This window comes from Aphelocoma coerulescens, chromosome 2, assembly GCF_041296385.1.
Source record: "Aphelocoma coerulescens isolate FSJ_1873_10779 chromosome 2, UR_Acoe_1.0, whole genome shotgun sequence".
Lineage (NCBI taxonomy): Eukaryota > Metazoa > Chordata > Aves > Passeriformes > Corvidae > Aphelocoma > Aphelocoma coerulescens.
Genome location: NC_091015.1, coordinates 168,482,353 through 168,496,938, shown reverse-complemented (window position 1 = coordinate 168,496,938; position 14,586 = coordinate 168,482,353). Strand labels below are relative to the sequence as shown.

Below are 14,586 nucleotides of genomic sequence, written 5' to 3'. Positions count from 1 at the left end.
GATGTTAGAAATTAATGTCAGGACATTAGGATGTGTCCTTGTCACAGTTAAGTGTTACACCAGAGATGGGTCACAGGAACACAAATGCTTTTGCTTTATAATGAATTACGCCGCATAGTATTTGAGTTTTACTCAGTGACTACACTGTCACACCCAAAATGTGTTTTGGGTTGGGACAATCTGGTTTGATGCTGACCTTTCAAATCCTGAAGTTTTGTTTACATGTGAAAACAAGAAAGTGAAAAGAGGATAGACTATTTAAAACAGTACAGATAGTTAAAATTGCATAAAGATCAGGTTTTTGGTTTTTTGCTCTTCACTTAATATTGCTATGGTAGTGTTTAAAAAATGGTCCTGAACTTGGGGGAGGTGAAATACTTCTTGAAACAGTACATATAAACTCCATTCAGTATCACGTACAAGTAGTGCATCACAGTCTGTTTAAATAATCTTAGGGCTCTGAAATTTCTTAGACCTTTAAGTTTGAAGGCTGGAACACTGCTCTTACTTCACTGCTTTGTGTCACCTGTAACGTCACATTTTTCAGGAGATTAAGTGAGATAAATGCCAGTGGCTAGGTTTTTATTATATGCAATGAAATAGTGAACCATTGTGTAAAGAAATGCCATTTTATATTGCAAGATGAGCAGCAAAACTCTGGATACTAACCTCAAATATACTGCTTTTATAGACTTGCTGATGCTTAATTTTACTCTAGTAGGGAAAAAAACCCCAGTTTCGTCATCTAGTGTACATTTCTGTTAACTGTCAGTTTATACGAACAGCATTTTTTCTTTTCTCATTTACTCAGGATACATGGCTCAAACCCTGAAAAAGCAAATGTATTCCAGGTGGAGCACCTGGAATGTCTGAAGAATTATCAGAGTTGAAAAACTGTGTCCCCCACAGTTAGTCACTTAAATCCATATCTCCATGCAAATGTCATCATAGTTGCCTGGAAGAGAAATCTGAAGAGAACTTGTAGAGTGTTCAAATGGAAAAGGATTCATTCTAGGCAGAATGCTGGTTTCTATCTCCTTAATTTCACTATTCAAACAGTTTTGTCTATGCCTTCATGTTTGTTTTATTTTTAAGCCCCTGAATAGCAATAACTGTGTTCCTGACAGGACTTACTAAAATTTCAAACAATGTTAAAATATTCAGACATTGATAGTTATTGTTCCAATATACATTATACAGTTTTACCTGTTTCCTATAATCAAGTCTCAAATATTGAAAAAGAAAATTAATCCTTGTGTTTTTAAAAATAAAAGTAATGTAAGCAGTTTCAGGAGTGGAAGTTCAAAACCTAAATTGTAGGGAAATTACAGTGGTCCGATACTGAAAAAGCTCCAAAATTGTTTTGACTTTGATTTTTCTTACAGGCTGACAAGCGGTAGCATTTATCTGACAATAAGAAATGAAGACAGTGATTGCAAGATACATAAAAATAGATCTGGCCTCAATGATTGCTGCCTCATATATTTGTGTTTACACTGTCAGATGCACCTGTACCAAGCTTTGTGCCATTTAAAAATATTTCTATATTTTAAAGTGAACTGCAATGCATATTAGCTTATTTTTCTCAACACTTCGTTGGCCATGAAGGCTGCTGCCAGTGTTCTCTCATTTGTCAGTGCAGGGGTGCAGGGCCTGTGTACAGGATTGAGGGTGAACCACAAGGATGATTTTTTTTTAAATAATCTCACACAGGCCTGCTAAACTTCAATAATGTTACAAATAATTTTTACAGAATTACAAAAACACCTTCAGCGGCTGAGAATCTTTTTTGCACAGTAGCCTAAATAAACAGAGTATGTACCATACAAAAACTACAAAATGCGTGCTTAAGCTATTAAGCATGAAATGCAGGTGTTTGCTGAGGTCCTTGCATCTTTACTATGCTGTTTATGTGTGAAGGGTGCAAGGACCAACTCAAGAACTTTATTTTCTTTGCCTAAAACCGTAAGCCTATTGTTTACAAACATTTAAAGAAAAGGCTGTACCATATGCGGTTTGTCTTAGTTACATAATGCAAGCTCCTAGCTTTTCTTTTTTGAAAGATTTTTTTCTTTTTCTTCCTTGGAGGAAGAATCACTACTGTACTGAATTCAGATCCTTGGTATTCTGCTGGCTGGTATCTGTCCTCTGTAATTTACTACAAAGTGAAGTTTAGAGCTCTGAATAGATCTGTTTGCCTGTCATTTTTCCTCTGAAGTTGCAGGTCATGCTAAAACAACAGCTGGAACTTTCTACCGAAGTGTTTGTGTAGAATAACAATGGAAAATATTTTTTTCACTTCTAAATTTACAATGAAAACAATCGTGTGTACTATATTGTATGTATCTATACTATTTATATACAGTCATCGCTACACGGAACTAATTGTACAGAGAATAAAGCCATTGCAAGAGCTCGAGCCTGCCCTGCTGAGCAGTTGGTGACAAGTATCTTGTGCATTTCCATATGGAAAACTCATTTGTCCTGCACAAACAGCACGTAAGGATTGGGTATCCGAAGGCTAAATAAAATAAAGCAATATAATAAAAAACAATACAAAAAACCATGCGCTTTTAAATTCCGTTCCCCGCGCCCGGACCAGCCATTCCGCTGCCGGGGCACCGCCCCCGAGGCGGTCCCGCCTCACAGGCCTGGCCTCGTCAAGATGTCGTCGGCGGAGCCCGGGCGGTTCTTCTGCACGGCGGGCCGCGGGCTGGAGTCCTTCCTCGCGCGGGAGGTGCGAGCGCGGCTCGGCGCCACGGAGGTGAGCGGGGAGCCGAAGCCGGTGCCCACCCAGGCGGTCTGGTCTGGTCCGGCTCAGCGGGGAACGCGGCCGCGTGCGCTGCGCGCCCTGGAGCCCGGCGACCGCGGCCTGGGCTGCGCCGCCACCCGCGCGGGGCACCGCGGGGCTGGGCTCAGGCGGGGCCGAAGGGGCCCCCGCACTGCGGGCGCGGGGGGCCGTCACCCGGGGGGAGCTCGGGCTGCGGGGCGCGGGGCTCACCCGAAGCTTCCCTGCCGAGTCCGACGTGTGTTCTCCCCGGAGGTGGACTGCGTCACGGGAAAAGTGTTCTTCAGGGCGGCGGCGGGGCCGGGCGAGCTGAGGAAGCTGCGGTCGGGGGAGCGTCTGTTCCTGCTGCTGAAGAAGCACAGCCCGCTGCCGGTGTCCAGGAACAAAGGTACGGCCCGGGCACGGGCTGCGCGGGAACGGGAAACCTCGGTTTGAGGTTTCCTAGTTATAAAATTTGAGGTGTTTATTTTTTTTACTAATGGCTGTAGTTGTAATTGACAGTAATCGATTCTGAAGTGTCTTTCGTCCAGATGTGTTTTCAACATTTTTTTAATCTGAAAAGGGCTTTTAAATTGTTTTCAATAGCTACCTTCCAGCCTGTATTCTGGCGGCACTGAATGTATATGTGTATTTTTGTGACTCTCTCCCCCTGCCCGGTCCCAGAAAAGAGAACAAACACCCTACCCGAAAATCAAAGTTCAGTTCTGGATTTCTTGTGTTTGTTTTAACAAGAGGTCTTATTTTCTGTTAAGCAAAGTGAATCCCGACCTATATCCTGTGTCAATTGACTGTTAAGTATACAGCTTCCTTCTAAGTCTCAGGTACTTGGGTCATCCTCTCTGTTAGTGTTGGAATGAGAATTTCAAGGTAGATGGATTGATTCCTGCCTGCTGGTAGGTTTTTAATTGGGAGATTACCTTCAGCTTTGAGGATCAAATTTGGTCATAATTTTAAAATTTTAAGTGATAACTAGAAAGACCTTTATATTTTTTCTTGACCAGCTTTGAGATATTTAAGTGAATTGGCCTCTTTGTTCCTCGTGCCTCTCTTGTAGCTAGCTTAGGACTGCCCACATGTGTAAGTGTGTGTTGCAGGATTGAAGGCAGAGTGATGAATGGTAAGCAGAAATCTTCTTTCTGAAAGAATGAACTTGGTTTTTCCTGAGATGACTCAAAGTAATTCATGTTTGTGTCTGTTTTACAATCCTGGAAAGTGTCCTGCATCTCTTAATCCTGGGCCAAGTGCTTTCTGGGGAGAATGGCATGGTAGGCTGGTCCTCTGTCCCTAGGAATGACTCTCACAGGTGGTCTGGTTTACTAGAGCTGCTCAATTCTTGTGCAGAATTCAGCCCTTGCATGATTTAATTTTGGTTGTGCAGAGCTGGTAATCAGAGGAATGCCTGTGTGTCATCTGGTGGGTATGTGGGTGCTGAGAGCTCAGCTGTGCCTGTGGTGTCAGCTGCTGGTTTCTGGATTTACACATTAATGAGTTTAACAGCTGTTCTCAGTCCGGAGGGAAATGAAATGCCAAGGCTGAAGTACTTAACCCCAAACTGCTTTTTTCTTCCAGGGAAAATGCTGCACAAGATTAAAAGCCTTGTCATTGAGGAACCAAAATACTGGCTGGATATTATCTCTGTTTGGAGAAAGCTTAGTGGACACGAGGGGAAAACAGATGATGTCTCTCAAGAAAACACATTGGCTCTGAAGAGAAAGTCAGAAGAAGAAACAAATACTGCAAGTAAAAGGCAGAAAACGGAACAAGTGAGAGCAATTGTGTCTAAGGAGTGTCAGGTGGAAGTTGGAGAGAGGTGTGTGGCACCAGAGAGACTGAGAGTTCAGGAGTACTGGATTGAGAGCAAGACTTCCTCAGAATTCCCTTCCAAAGGCAGTGGAGAGAATCCTACTGTAAATGAGAAGCTTAGCTTCAGTTTCAGAGTGTCTTGTCGTTGCAGTGGAGCGATTGCCAAAATACTTACTTCACAGGTATGCTGAAGTATCTGTGTTTTAAAAGAATTTAGCAAAGGTGAACAAAGATGTGTAGTTTGTTTGTCATTTCAGTTGTGTTGTGTTCTGGAATAATAAACTGATGTAAGCTTTTTCTGTATTTTCTCAAAAAGCCCTTAACCTGCATTCACCTTAAACAAGTGGAAATACAAATGCTGTTTTTAATTCCTGTTCACTATGACCCTTAATGTTTTTCAAATCAATACCTTTTATTGAGGATAAGCAAAGGTAAGAGTTTGAGGTTTCTGGGCCTGTGGAGGCTGAGGAGTGAGCAGATAAGTTTACAGTTACTTAAAGGACCATTGCAAGGACCATGGAGCCAGACTCCTCTCAGTTGTGGCAGGCAGTCTAGAAGAAGGGGTAAAAGCCAGAACTTGCAGCTTCGGTTGCCTCTGGTTGGGTATTGGGGAGAACTTGTTCTTCAGGACCGCAGCCCTGGGATGAGTCTTGGGAGAAGTGGAGCTTGGTCCTTGGAAAAGAATGGTGGCATACAGACCTCCAGGGCTCTGTATCCTGTCATCTTCCCAACTGTGTAGGTTTCTCTTACTTAAAGGTAACTAGTTTAGACTTTTTCCTACTAAAGCTAGTACCTTGGTGAGGTGGGTCACATGAGCCTCCCTACAAGAGTGTTTGCCTAAATTTGTGCTGCATTTGAACTTACACTCAGAAAGTAATCAGAGCTTTCTAGATGTAATGAAAGCATTAAAACTGTGAGTTTTAGTTGTGCATTCGCAGGTTTTCTGTTGGGTAATCTGCTTTAGAGCCATTGGAAGTATTTAGTGCATGTGTTTAAGAATTCAGAAATGACGACAGTCACAGAATATTCCGAGTTGGAAGGGACCCACAAGGATCAAGCCCAGCTCAAGTGAATATTCTGTTGTGACTTGGTCAGGACTTGAACTTTAGCCTCTCTTGTTCCAGTTGAGTGTTGGTTGTTTGCCATGTGGTGTGTTTGCTTTGCCCCTCACTTGCCTGCTCTGCCCTGTTGTACCTCTTATGGTGTGAATTGTGTGAGTTGTTCTCTTAGGCATAGAGTCTTTCTTTTCCCAGGGATTTCTGAGGGTTGGGCATCCAAGGCTGTGATCTGCAGTTTTCTGAATTCTGGGGATTTTATTGCCTGTGACTGTTCTTCCCCCTTGCAGGAGATTGGAAGAGCCATTGGCGTAGCACTTGTGAAGCAGTGCGGGTGGCGTGCTGATCTACGGGACCCTGACATAGAGGTAGCGGTGCTCGTCTGCCTGTTGATGCTTCCAGAATCACCCCTGACATCTTCTGTTTTGTTCTCTGCTCCCTTTGCACATGAGACCATGGCCTCTCCCTGTTGGTCTTTCTGCCACTGAATTTAACTGAAATCAGCTGGTAGCACTGAGCGAAGCGTGTATGTGGCCCATGTGTGTGCGTGCTTTCCAGAGCTCTGGAATAAACACCAGCCTGGCCACATGGGCCTGCATGGGAGGGGGAGGGGAAGGATCCACAAAGGAGGTGTTTCAGGATCTGGCACTGTTACAGGCTGCTGGACTCTTGACTGTGTGAAAATGGAAATCACCTAAGCCACGGGGCATCTGTAGCTTCTGTAGGGGAAGTGAGCAAGCAACAAAGGGCATGTTCTCAAGGAGCTAGACTTGAGAATGCCATTTGTGGAAGAGCCTCCCCCTGGGCCTTGTCTGTGACAAACAGCTTGCTTAGTGCACCCTTGATGGTGCAGGCCACCTGGAGACCTTCAAAATTACTCCTTGCTGTTGACAGGCTGTTTCTCCATCCCTGCACTTAGCTTGTGGAAGCTGCTCTCAGCACTGATGCCGTATAAACTCTTGAGTTCATTTACTGGCACTGGTTTTCCCACACTGAGCATTATGTTTGTTGAGGCTCATATGGGGCTCCTGTTCTTGCCCAGATTTTGGCTCTGAAACTATTCAGGTGCTGAGGACTGGGATTTTTTGACAGCATCATGTTTCCTTTTGCGCTGTCTGGGGGCAGGAATTGCAGTCATGCAAGACCTCCTGGGGAGCTCGGTCTTCTTTTGGGATGCTCTCTGTGGGACAGTAGAACAATTTCTTTTAGCTGCCTACATTTCTGGAAGGATTACTTAGGTCTAACTTCTATCTGAATTGCCCCTTAGTGGCACTAGTGTGGGTAATAGTGGGTTTTTGTTGGTTGGTTGGTTATTTTTTTGGTTTGGTTTTTGGGTGGGCTGGGGTTTTTTTGTTTGTTTTTTTGTTGTTGTTTTTTTGGGGTTTTTTTTGGTTGGTTGTTTTTTTCTTTTTTATGTATTTATTTTGTTGCTAGTATACAGTGAACAATATTCTCCCACTTGTAGTAAATGGATTTATAACTAAAAATTCCCATGCTGTGTTAAGGAAAAATAGGCCCCCTTATAATTTCAAGTGCTTGCTGATGGATTCCTGGCTGACAAAATCCCCTTCAGCTTGCTTAAGCATTAAATCATCTTTAAAGTGGCATTTCGATTATCTAGTGGGATTTCTTCCAAGTAATTGTTATTGTTTATAGTATGCATTTTTGTTCTTAAAAACTAAGATCAGAAGTTTGTAGAAGCATCTGTGTCTGGTTTAAATGAGTTAAAGCTATTGTTGTGTCAGTTTGAGACTTTAAAATGTTGGGATTTTTTTTCCTCTTTTAGATCTTTGTACATCTTAATGACATTCACTCTGTGGTGGGGATTCCTCTTTTCAGGTAAGCATTCTCTCCACCAGCTTTGTCTTTGCAGTATCAGAACAGGCAAGATTTGTAAATCTCACTGTCCACTGTGAGTATTTATCTTTTGGATTGATAATCACTGGTTGTCAAATTAGTCTTGTGATCTTCCTGGATCTTAAATGAGCACACAGGCCAGACTTTGCAGTGAGTTATGGTTAAAAGCAGACTTTTCTGTCTCTCAGTAGATCTGTCCAGTTCATTTGGTCTTTGACATTACATGGCCTTTTCTGAGTGATTCTGCTGTTGTTTTAGTTAACTTTTTGGTTGTTGTTTTTTTTTGCTGTCTGCAGGCTTCCATTGGCAAACAGAGAGTATATCAGAACAGCAGGACTACGGTCAACAGTCGCATGGGCCATGGCATCTCTGGCTGAAATAAGTGTCAGTGAATGTTCCTTGCAAAGATATGGAGTCCTGAATGAAGGGGAGGGGGGTGTGCTGCTCATCAGGGCTGGAACTGGACGCTTTGAAGGGCTGTAGTGATTCTAATGCCCCATTCTCTAATGCGTGTGGACAGGGTCTGCCGTATCTGTGATGAGAGTGTGCTGTCACCTGCTGTTCAGCCAGGTGTCTGCTGTAATTCCAGGTCCTTCTCAACAGAGCTGTTAATCCTCGTACAGGTATATGTCTAAGTGGCAAGATTTTTTTCACTGTCCAGTGATAGTGAGGAAATGAAACCTTGTTTGGTGTTGTTTTCCAGGGAAATGTGATCTCTTTTCAGAGATTAATTTGGTACCAATATCTGTCTGCAGTCCACTTGTAATATTTCCTCCTGAATGTCACCTCAGGGCTGTCTGTAGTGAAGCTGTTGATGCTTTTTACTATATTCCCTTACAAGTGAGTTTGGCCTGGGATTACCGGTGATTATTGTTAACCTGCGCTGGATTCAGTGGGATTATGCACATCCCTCTGTAAGCTTTGTCCTGGGTAAGGAGTCTGTCTTGCTTGGGATGCAATAACACCTCTCTTTTTGTAGGCTGGTGCCCTTGTGCTGGATCCCATGTGTGGGCTAGGAACCATACTGCTGGAGGCTGCCAAAGAGTGGCCCGTAAGTATCTCAGTCACAGCTGGCTGGATTTTTGCAGGGAAACTGGTAGTTGTGATACAGGGTTTTCTCTGTACCGGTTAGGCTAAAGTCCATTGCTGGAAAGGTGAACACATGAAATTTCTAGGCAGCTGCTAAAAGTGTTTTAGTGCAAATGTTCCTCCAAATGAATGTGTCCTACAGGCTGGTGCAGCTATTGATTCACAGGGTTTGCTTGAGGCAACCATGGACTTGTAAAGCTTCCTGGGGTTATCCTGGGATCGGAGGAGTCAGTGTAATGGCACCGTCGACAGCATTAGAGGCAGTGTGGCTGGCTGTAGCTAGCTGGAGTCTTGCTGTTAGGACATGCCCTTGATATTTCTGTAATTTCGAGTGTGTTGAGCAGACCAGAGCATTAAAGAAATGAAGACAGCATATACTTCCTCCGTTCCTCCATCCTCTGGACTGTGAATTGATCTGTGTAACAATAGTAGATATCCCAGAAAGGGGGTTGTCTTGCAGGAGCTGTCCAACAAAGCATTTCTGAGAAGGGTTTATAAAATAAATAACCTGAGTGTTAACAAAATTACTTTCCTCTTTCTTTCTTAACAGGAAGCCTGTTACTGGGGTGCTGATATAAGTGATTCACAGCTAGAGGGTGCAGATGGGAATATTAGAACTGCAGGCTTAATGGATAAGATTGAGTTGCTTAAAGCTTCTGTGAAAGGTATGTCTGTAGGCTTTCCAAGTGATTTTTTTTTTGTGTTTCTGGGATTGCACAAGTGTAATGTAGGTTTTCTTGAGGTGATATGTTGTAGAGCTAACTCCCAACAAATAGCTGAGTGGTGACTCTGTAGTGCTGGTGAAGGGATCATTATTGGTTCTTTCTCCCTGCTGCCTGTGCCTGGGAACTTTGGTAAGAATGAAGTCAGCAGAAGACAATAAAAATTTCAATTGTCCAGTGTGGACAGTAGTTGACTCTCTTTATGGTAAATGTGTGAACACCACAAAGAGTATGTACCATGTGAGAGTTCTTTGTATCTTAATGGAACACAGCCAGGACAAATCCAAATCAAATGCAGCCTGTGACTTAAATTTACCAGGTGAGTAATGGTGAGGACTTATTAAGCTGAGCTGAGCTGAATTGTTCATGTTTTGGAGTAGGAGTATTTTGAAGGATGATGCCTTTCTCCTGTAAGAGGGAATCTGTTTGCTCTTGATTCACAACCTAGTCTGTAGAGAAGATAATCGTTTCGTGGTCTTATTCTGGACCTCAAAGCCTGAGGCTAAACTATGACTGTACGAAATTCATGACAGGCAAGCTGGCTGTTTTTTCCTGTGCATGAGTGATGAAATGTGCATATTTTTTTACCTTGCAGTATTTATTTCTTACTGGAATGGTAAGAAATATTATTTATTTTTTATAAAAATGTAGGTTTATTTCTAACTTAAAAGCTGTGTTTGAATTTGGTTTCTAGGATCATGGAAGGTACTTAGGTGTCAGGTTTTCTAAACTGAACAAGTAGTTGGTGTCTTCATGACTGGTCAGAAGGTGTTATTTCTGCATGTCTTGAGCAGGACTGTAGGTGACATGTCCTTTCACTTGCAGATAAAATTAATTGTTGTGCTGCAAGTGTTGATCCAAGAATGGTCTGGGAAACATTTCCAGCTAGTTCTAGAAAAGTTGGCGTAGAATCACAGCAGAGTTCAGGTGAGAAGGGACTGTTGGAGGTCTTCAGTCCTGTTGTCTGCTCAGGGCCTTGTCCAGTCAATTTTGAGCACCCTGAGGGATGGAGGATCCACAGGATCTCAGGAGGGGTCTCAGACTGGCCTCCACAGCCTGACACGGCTGACTTTTGTCACCACAGGGCGCAAGTACTGCATCTTCATCGGGAGAACTGACTGCTGCTGGTATGCAGAAACTCTAAGGAGACACTTCAAAGACACTAGCTCTGACAGAATCCTTTACTAAGTAAAGTGCTCACAAACTTAGCTCTTCTTTTGTATTTTGCTAAATTATTTTCATGTTTAAGATGTACTGTGTGTTGAGAAGCAGCAGTTAATTTGGAACCATATAGTGCCCTACTGGGGTGTCTTGCTGCATGGGCAAACGTCATCAGGAGCAGGGAATCTGCAAACTAAACTATCCTGTCATGCATTTGTCTGTTCCCAGTCTGCAGAGGGATGGTGGCTTCATAGTGTCGTTTGTGAGGGCAAGTGCAGAAGGAGCTGTGAATCTGGGTGCATAACCCAAAAAGAGCTGGCAGACAGTGTTGTAAGGGGAATGGGGGCATAGCTGCTGTGCGTTTTTCAGACAGACATAAAGACCTGCCTTTATTCTGCAGCATTGCCATTGCCTTCAGAAAGCTTTGACAGTGTTATTTCGGATATTCCATTTGGGAAGAAGTTCAAGATCACGAATGATGCCCTGCTCCTACCAGATATTCTCCAGGAGATGGAGAGGTATGTGTAGCCTTTGACACACTTGAAGTTTGATGTAAGGGCCACAATGGTGTGTGATCTAAGCATTCAGTCAGCTTCAGATTTGCTTTATTCCAAACATTCTCCAGCTCTGTAGTCTGACCCTGTGCAGGCTGTGGAAATCTGAGGCCCTTAGTGGTCCCTTAGAGACTGTTGTGTTGTGTGTTGCAAGCTGTGAGTGGCGATGGCAGTGCAGGCTGACAAAGAATGATCTTGTGCGAGCTGTGCTCACAAATACTCTTTACGAGGCATGATGGTGAAATATTTCTGAGCGGCAGTTGGTGTGACCCAGCCTCCTGCAGGGCTGGGGCAGCGAGATGCCAATCAATCTCAGCTCCTCCCCCGGATCGAGTTCCCCCAAGCCACAGACTCGGAGGGTGGGCTGAGGGGCGGCTCAGAAGCCTAAGCTGCACCCCCTGGGCGGTGCCCGGGTCCAAGCCACCTCCCCCGGTTCGAGGAAATTCTATGTTAACTCGGTCGTTCATTGGTTCTGTTATAACCCCCGCCTCTCGGTTTACCCCAGTGGTTCTTGTTAAGTTGTATCCTCCCCCTGGCTTGTAACCCATTGGTTGTTTTCCCCTTTCACCGGGGTTTTCTAATTCCCTATTAAACTGAGGACGAGCCTCAAGGGAGGATCCCATCCCATCACAACCCCATCATTCCCATCACATCAGATTCCAGCCTTGTTTGGGTTGTGAAACTTCAAACAATAAACCTGTTAGAAGTCAGACCTGAACAGCCTCTCTCTTCCTTTGTCTCTGCGCTAACATGAGCCGATCCCATCAGTTCCTGCCGTGTTTCCTCTGCAAAGAAGCCAGCTAGCTAGCGCAGCAAGCAGCTCTTTTCCTGATTCCGAAGTCGCTTCAGCGATGCGTGGAGGTAACGCAGCTGGACTGTCTCTGACCTGGGGCACGCCAGAGCTCGTGCTTCGGGCACCAAACGCTGCGTTACCACACTCAAAAGTTTTCTTTACAGGGCAGAAAGGAGAAAAAGGAGAGACCTGCCTGGACAAAGTTAAAGCATGGCCAGGCAAATAAAGCTATAATCCTTTTTCAGTTGAGGCCTGCTTGTATAAAATCACAGGCTTTCCTTTTTGAGGTCACGGCCAGGCTTTAACCAGCCTACCTTGACAGGAAGGATCTCAGACTAGAAAAAGTGGTATGCATTTTCCTTGCAGTCCAGGAATATCTCACTAGCCACTTGGTCAGATTTTAGGTGTGTCCTTTCATCTCTCACCATGTCATTTTGTGGCAGAGTTGAGCAAAACTAATAGGTGGGCTGCTTCTAACAGTTCAAGCCATCTTCCCCTCTACTTCTTGCCTGAAAACAAGCTCTTCCTCTAGGACTCATCTTCAGTGCATGTTGATCTCACTCACCCAATGCAGGAATGTGATGGGAAGGGGATAGAGGAGGTGGCATGGCTCCACAGAACGGTGTGGCAATCTTGCTGTGCTTGTCCTCTGGCCTTATTTGCTCTATTCTTCCAGCCTAAGCAAAATATACCCATGGGAAGGTAGAGATAAGGAAGGGAGCATTACCATGAGAGCCCCACCAGTAAAACTGTTCAAATTACTTGCTGTAAACTGAGTCAGGATAGTATTTTTCCCCCCCCTTTCAAAGCCAAGTGTAATGTTTGGACATAAACCTAGAAAAATTAATTGCAAACAGTGGTTAATTTTCCTCTGTTTCCTGCGTTTGAAAGCCCTTAAGGATCAGTGGAACAGGGAAAGGACAGATGTTTTAAAATTTCCAAAAGGAAGGGTCAATTTCAGAATTACCCTGCTAATCTGAGAAGCCCTTGCTGCGCTGGGAGGCTGTTCCTTTGCAACCTCCAAAAACTCGAGGCTTGATGGTGCCCTCAATCCTTGAAAGAATACTAAAGGGGTAAAAAAGGAGTCCCATCTTCCCTGGTAACCCAGTAGAAAGAACTGCTGATGTCAGAAATGTTTGGGAGTCAGGACAGGGCCTAGTTCTCCCATTTAGGAAGAGGTAAGAAGATACAGGATTTAAATTCCTTTTGGAGATGCAGCTTACTGAGTTGAGCCATGACACACTCAGGTGTTTTATTAAATGCAGGTGGCATCTGAGTGTCAGCAGTGTTGTGTTCCGCACAGGCAAAGGGATGCCAGGAAGGATCAACACCTAACCATTATTTTTTCCTGTGGCTGCCAGAGTGCTTCGTGTTGGAGGGACTGTTGTATTGCTGCTGAGCCAGGATCTCCGTAAGCGCATGGATGGTTTGACCAAGCGTGCTGGAAGTGACTCTTCGGAGGCCACTGCTGATGGCGACAGCGAAGCAGCCCCTGCAAAATCCCCAAGTGTTGATGGGAATTCTTCCTCCTTGGCACGTGGTGTTGGAGAATCCTTTCTCAGCAGCAGACATTTCGGGTCTCTGGTGCCAGATGGTGTCTATGCAATTAGTCTTGGGAAGATGGATGCTTTCATATACAAGTACAGGAAGGTGTCTGCTGCTGGGAAGTGGGAGCTGTCTGGCACTGTGCTCAAGGGAACTTGAATCCTGAGACCCTTCAGAATCAGCATGGCATGACTTGGTGGAGCCTTGCCGATGCAAACAAACGCGGTGCCATCCATTAGATTGCCTCACATTCTTTGGATGTCCTAAGGCACTGCTTTTCTCTCCTTGGTTTTTTAGGAGAGATGGAAGACACTGTCATAGGTTAGCATAGCTCCGGAGCGATTTTCTTGCAAAGAGGTGCTTACAGCTTCCTCTACGACCTGACAGAACCTATCAACTGGCTAGTTTGAATATTGACAATTTTTTAAGCCACTTAAAAATGTTGACCACCTCTGTGGTCCACATTTAAGAATGGACAAACCCCGGGAAAGCTCTCTCTTGCTTCCAGAGTTGGGACAGGTAACAGACACCGAGTGCCGACAGACGCCCGTCAGTGACTGTGTCACGCCCTGACAGATCAAACAGGGGCTGGAAGCTCCATGGAGCAGCTCAGCGCCTGCTCCACTCTTGCCCCCCAAAGCCCGGGAGGGACCGGTGGGTCTGGACACATCCCCATTGAGGGGGGGCACAGCCGCTGCTCGGGGGCCCCGGGGGATCCTTTATCCCCCTCGTGCAGCTGCGAGCTGCCGAGGACAAAGTCCTAGTTCCTAGGCTTGAATCCCTGCTGGTTTACATCTCATTCTCTTGCTCTGACTTGTTTGACAATAAATGCAATTCATTCCCCCCAGTCGTGTCTCTTATTCCAGTGAGCCGTGAGTGATCTCTCTGTGCCCCTTTCCCGATCCTCAGGCCTTTCCTGATGTGTTCTGTTCCCTGCCCAGGGTGAGGAGGAGAGGGACAGAGCAGTGTTGCTGGCACCAGGCAGCTGGCCGGGCCCAGCCCACCCCAACAATCCCTGCGATCATTCACGCCACCATTACCCAGGCGCACGGCGGGTCCGGCTCCGCGGGCAGGCGGCTACGGTAGTTCAAAGGGGGCAAACTGGGACCGAGTGAGAGGAGGCAGGTACTGCCAGTGGGTGAAATGGCTTTGCTGCGAGCTGGCTGGGAGAGGAGGAGGGAGAACCTGGTGCAAAGTAAAGCGGAGAGAAAGCGGGACA

The 14,586-nt window shown here is 45.1% G+C and overlaps 1 protein-coding gene across 2 annotated transcripts; it reads left to right on the top strand.

The window, feature by feature from the left end:
• Positions 1–2,622: 2,622 nt before the first annotated feature.
• THUMPD2 (THUMP domain containing 2) lies at positions 2,623–14,214 on the top strand. 2 transcript variants are annotated; one of them, XM_069005643.1, is made up of 10 exons: positions 2,623–2,764; positions 3,044–3,176; positions 4,358–4,773; positions 5,937–6,014; positions 7,433–7,485; positions 7,800–7,887; positions 8,483–8,554; positions 9,143–9,257; positions 10,876–10,993; positions 13,184–14,214. In XM_069005643.1, the coding sequence occupies exons 1-10, from the start codon at positions 2,666–2,668 to the stop codon at positions 13,524–13,526; spliced, it is 1,515 nt and encodes a 504-aa protein (XP_068861744.1). In that variant the 5' UTR covers positions 2,623–2,665; the 3' UTR covers positions 13,527–14,214. The 2 variants fall into 2 exon arrangements, with proteins under 2 accessions (XP_068861744.1, XP_068861746.1); XM_069005645.1 differs by having other exon boundaries at positions 2,684–2,764; positions 3,076–3,176.
• The last annotated feature ends 372 nt before the right edge of the window (positions 14,215–14,586 follow it).

Excerpts from the sequence above, each read along its gene's own strand:
- THUMPD2 (XM_069005643.1), top strand. The coding sequence starts at position 2,666 with ATGTCGTCGGCGGAGCCCGGGCGGTTCTTCTGCACGGCGGGCCGCGGG. Across the intron at positions 3,177-4,357 it reads GCCGGTGTCCAGGAACAAAG|GGAAAATGCTGCACAAGATT; the intron begins GTACGGCCCGGG and ends TTTTTCTTCCAG. Across the intron at positions 4,774-5,936 it reads CCAAAATACTTACTTCACAG|GAGATTGGAAGAGCCATTGG; the intron begins GTATGCTGAAGT and ends TCCCCCTTGCAG.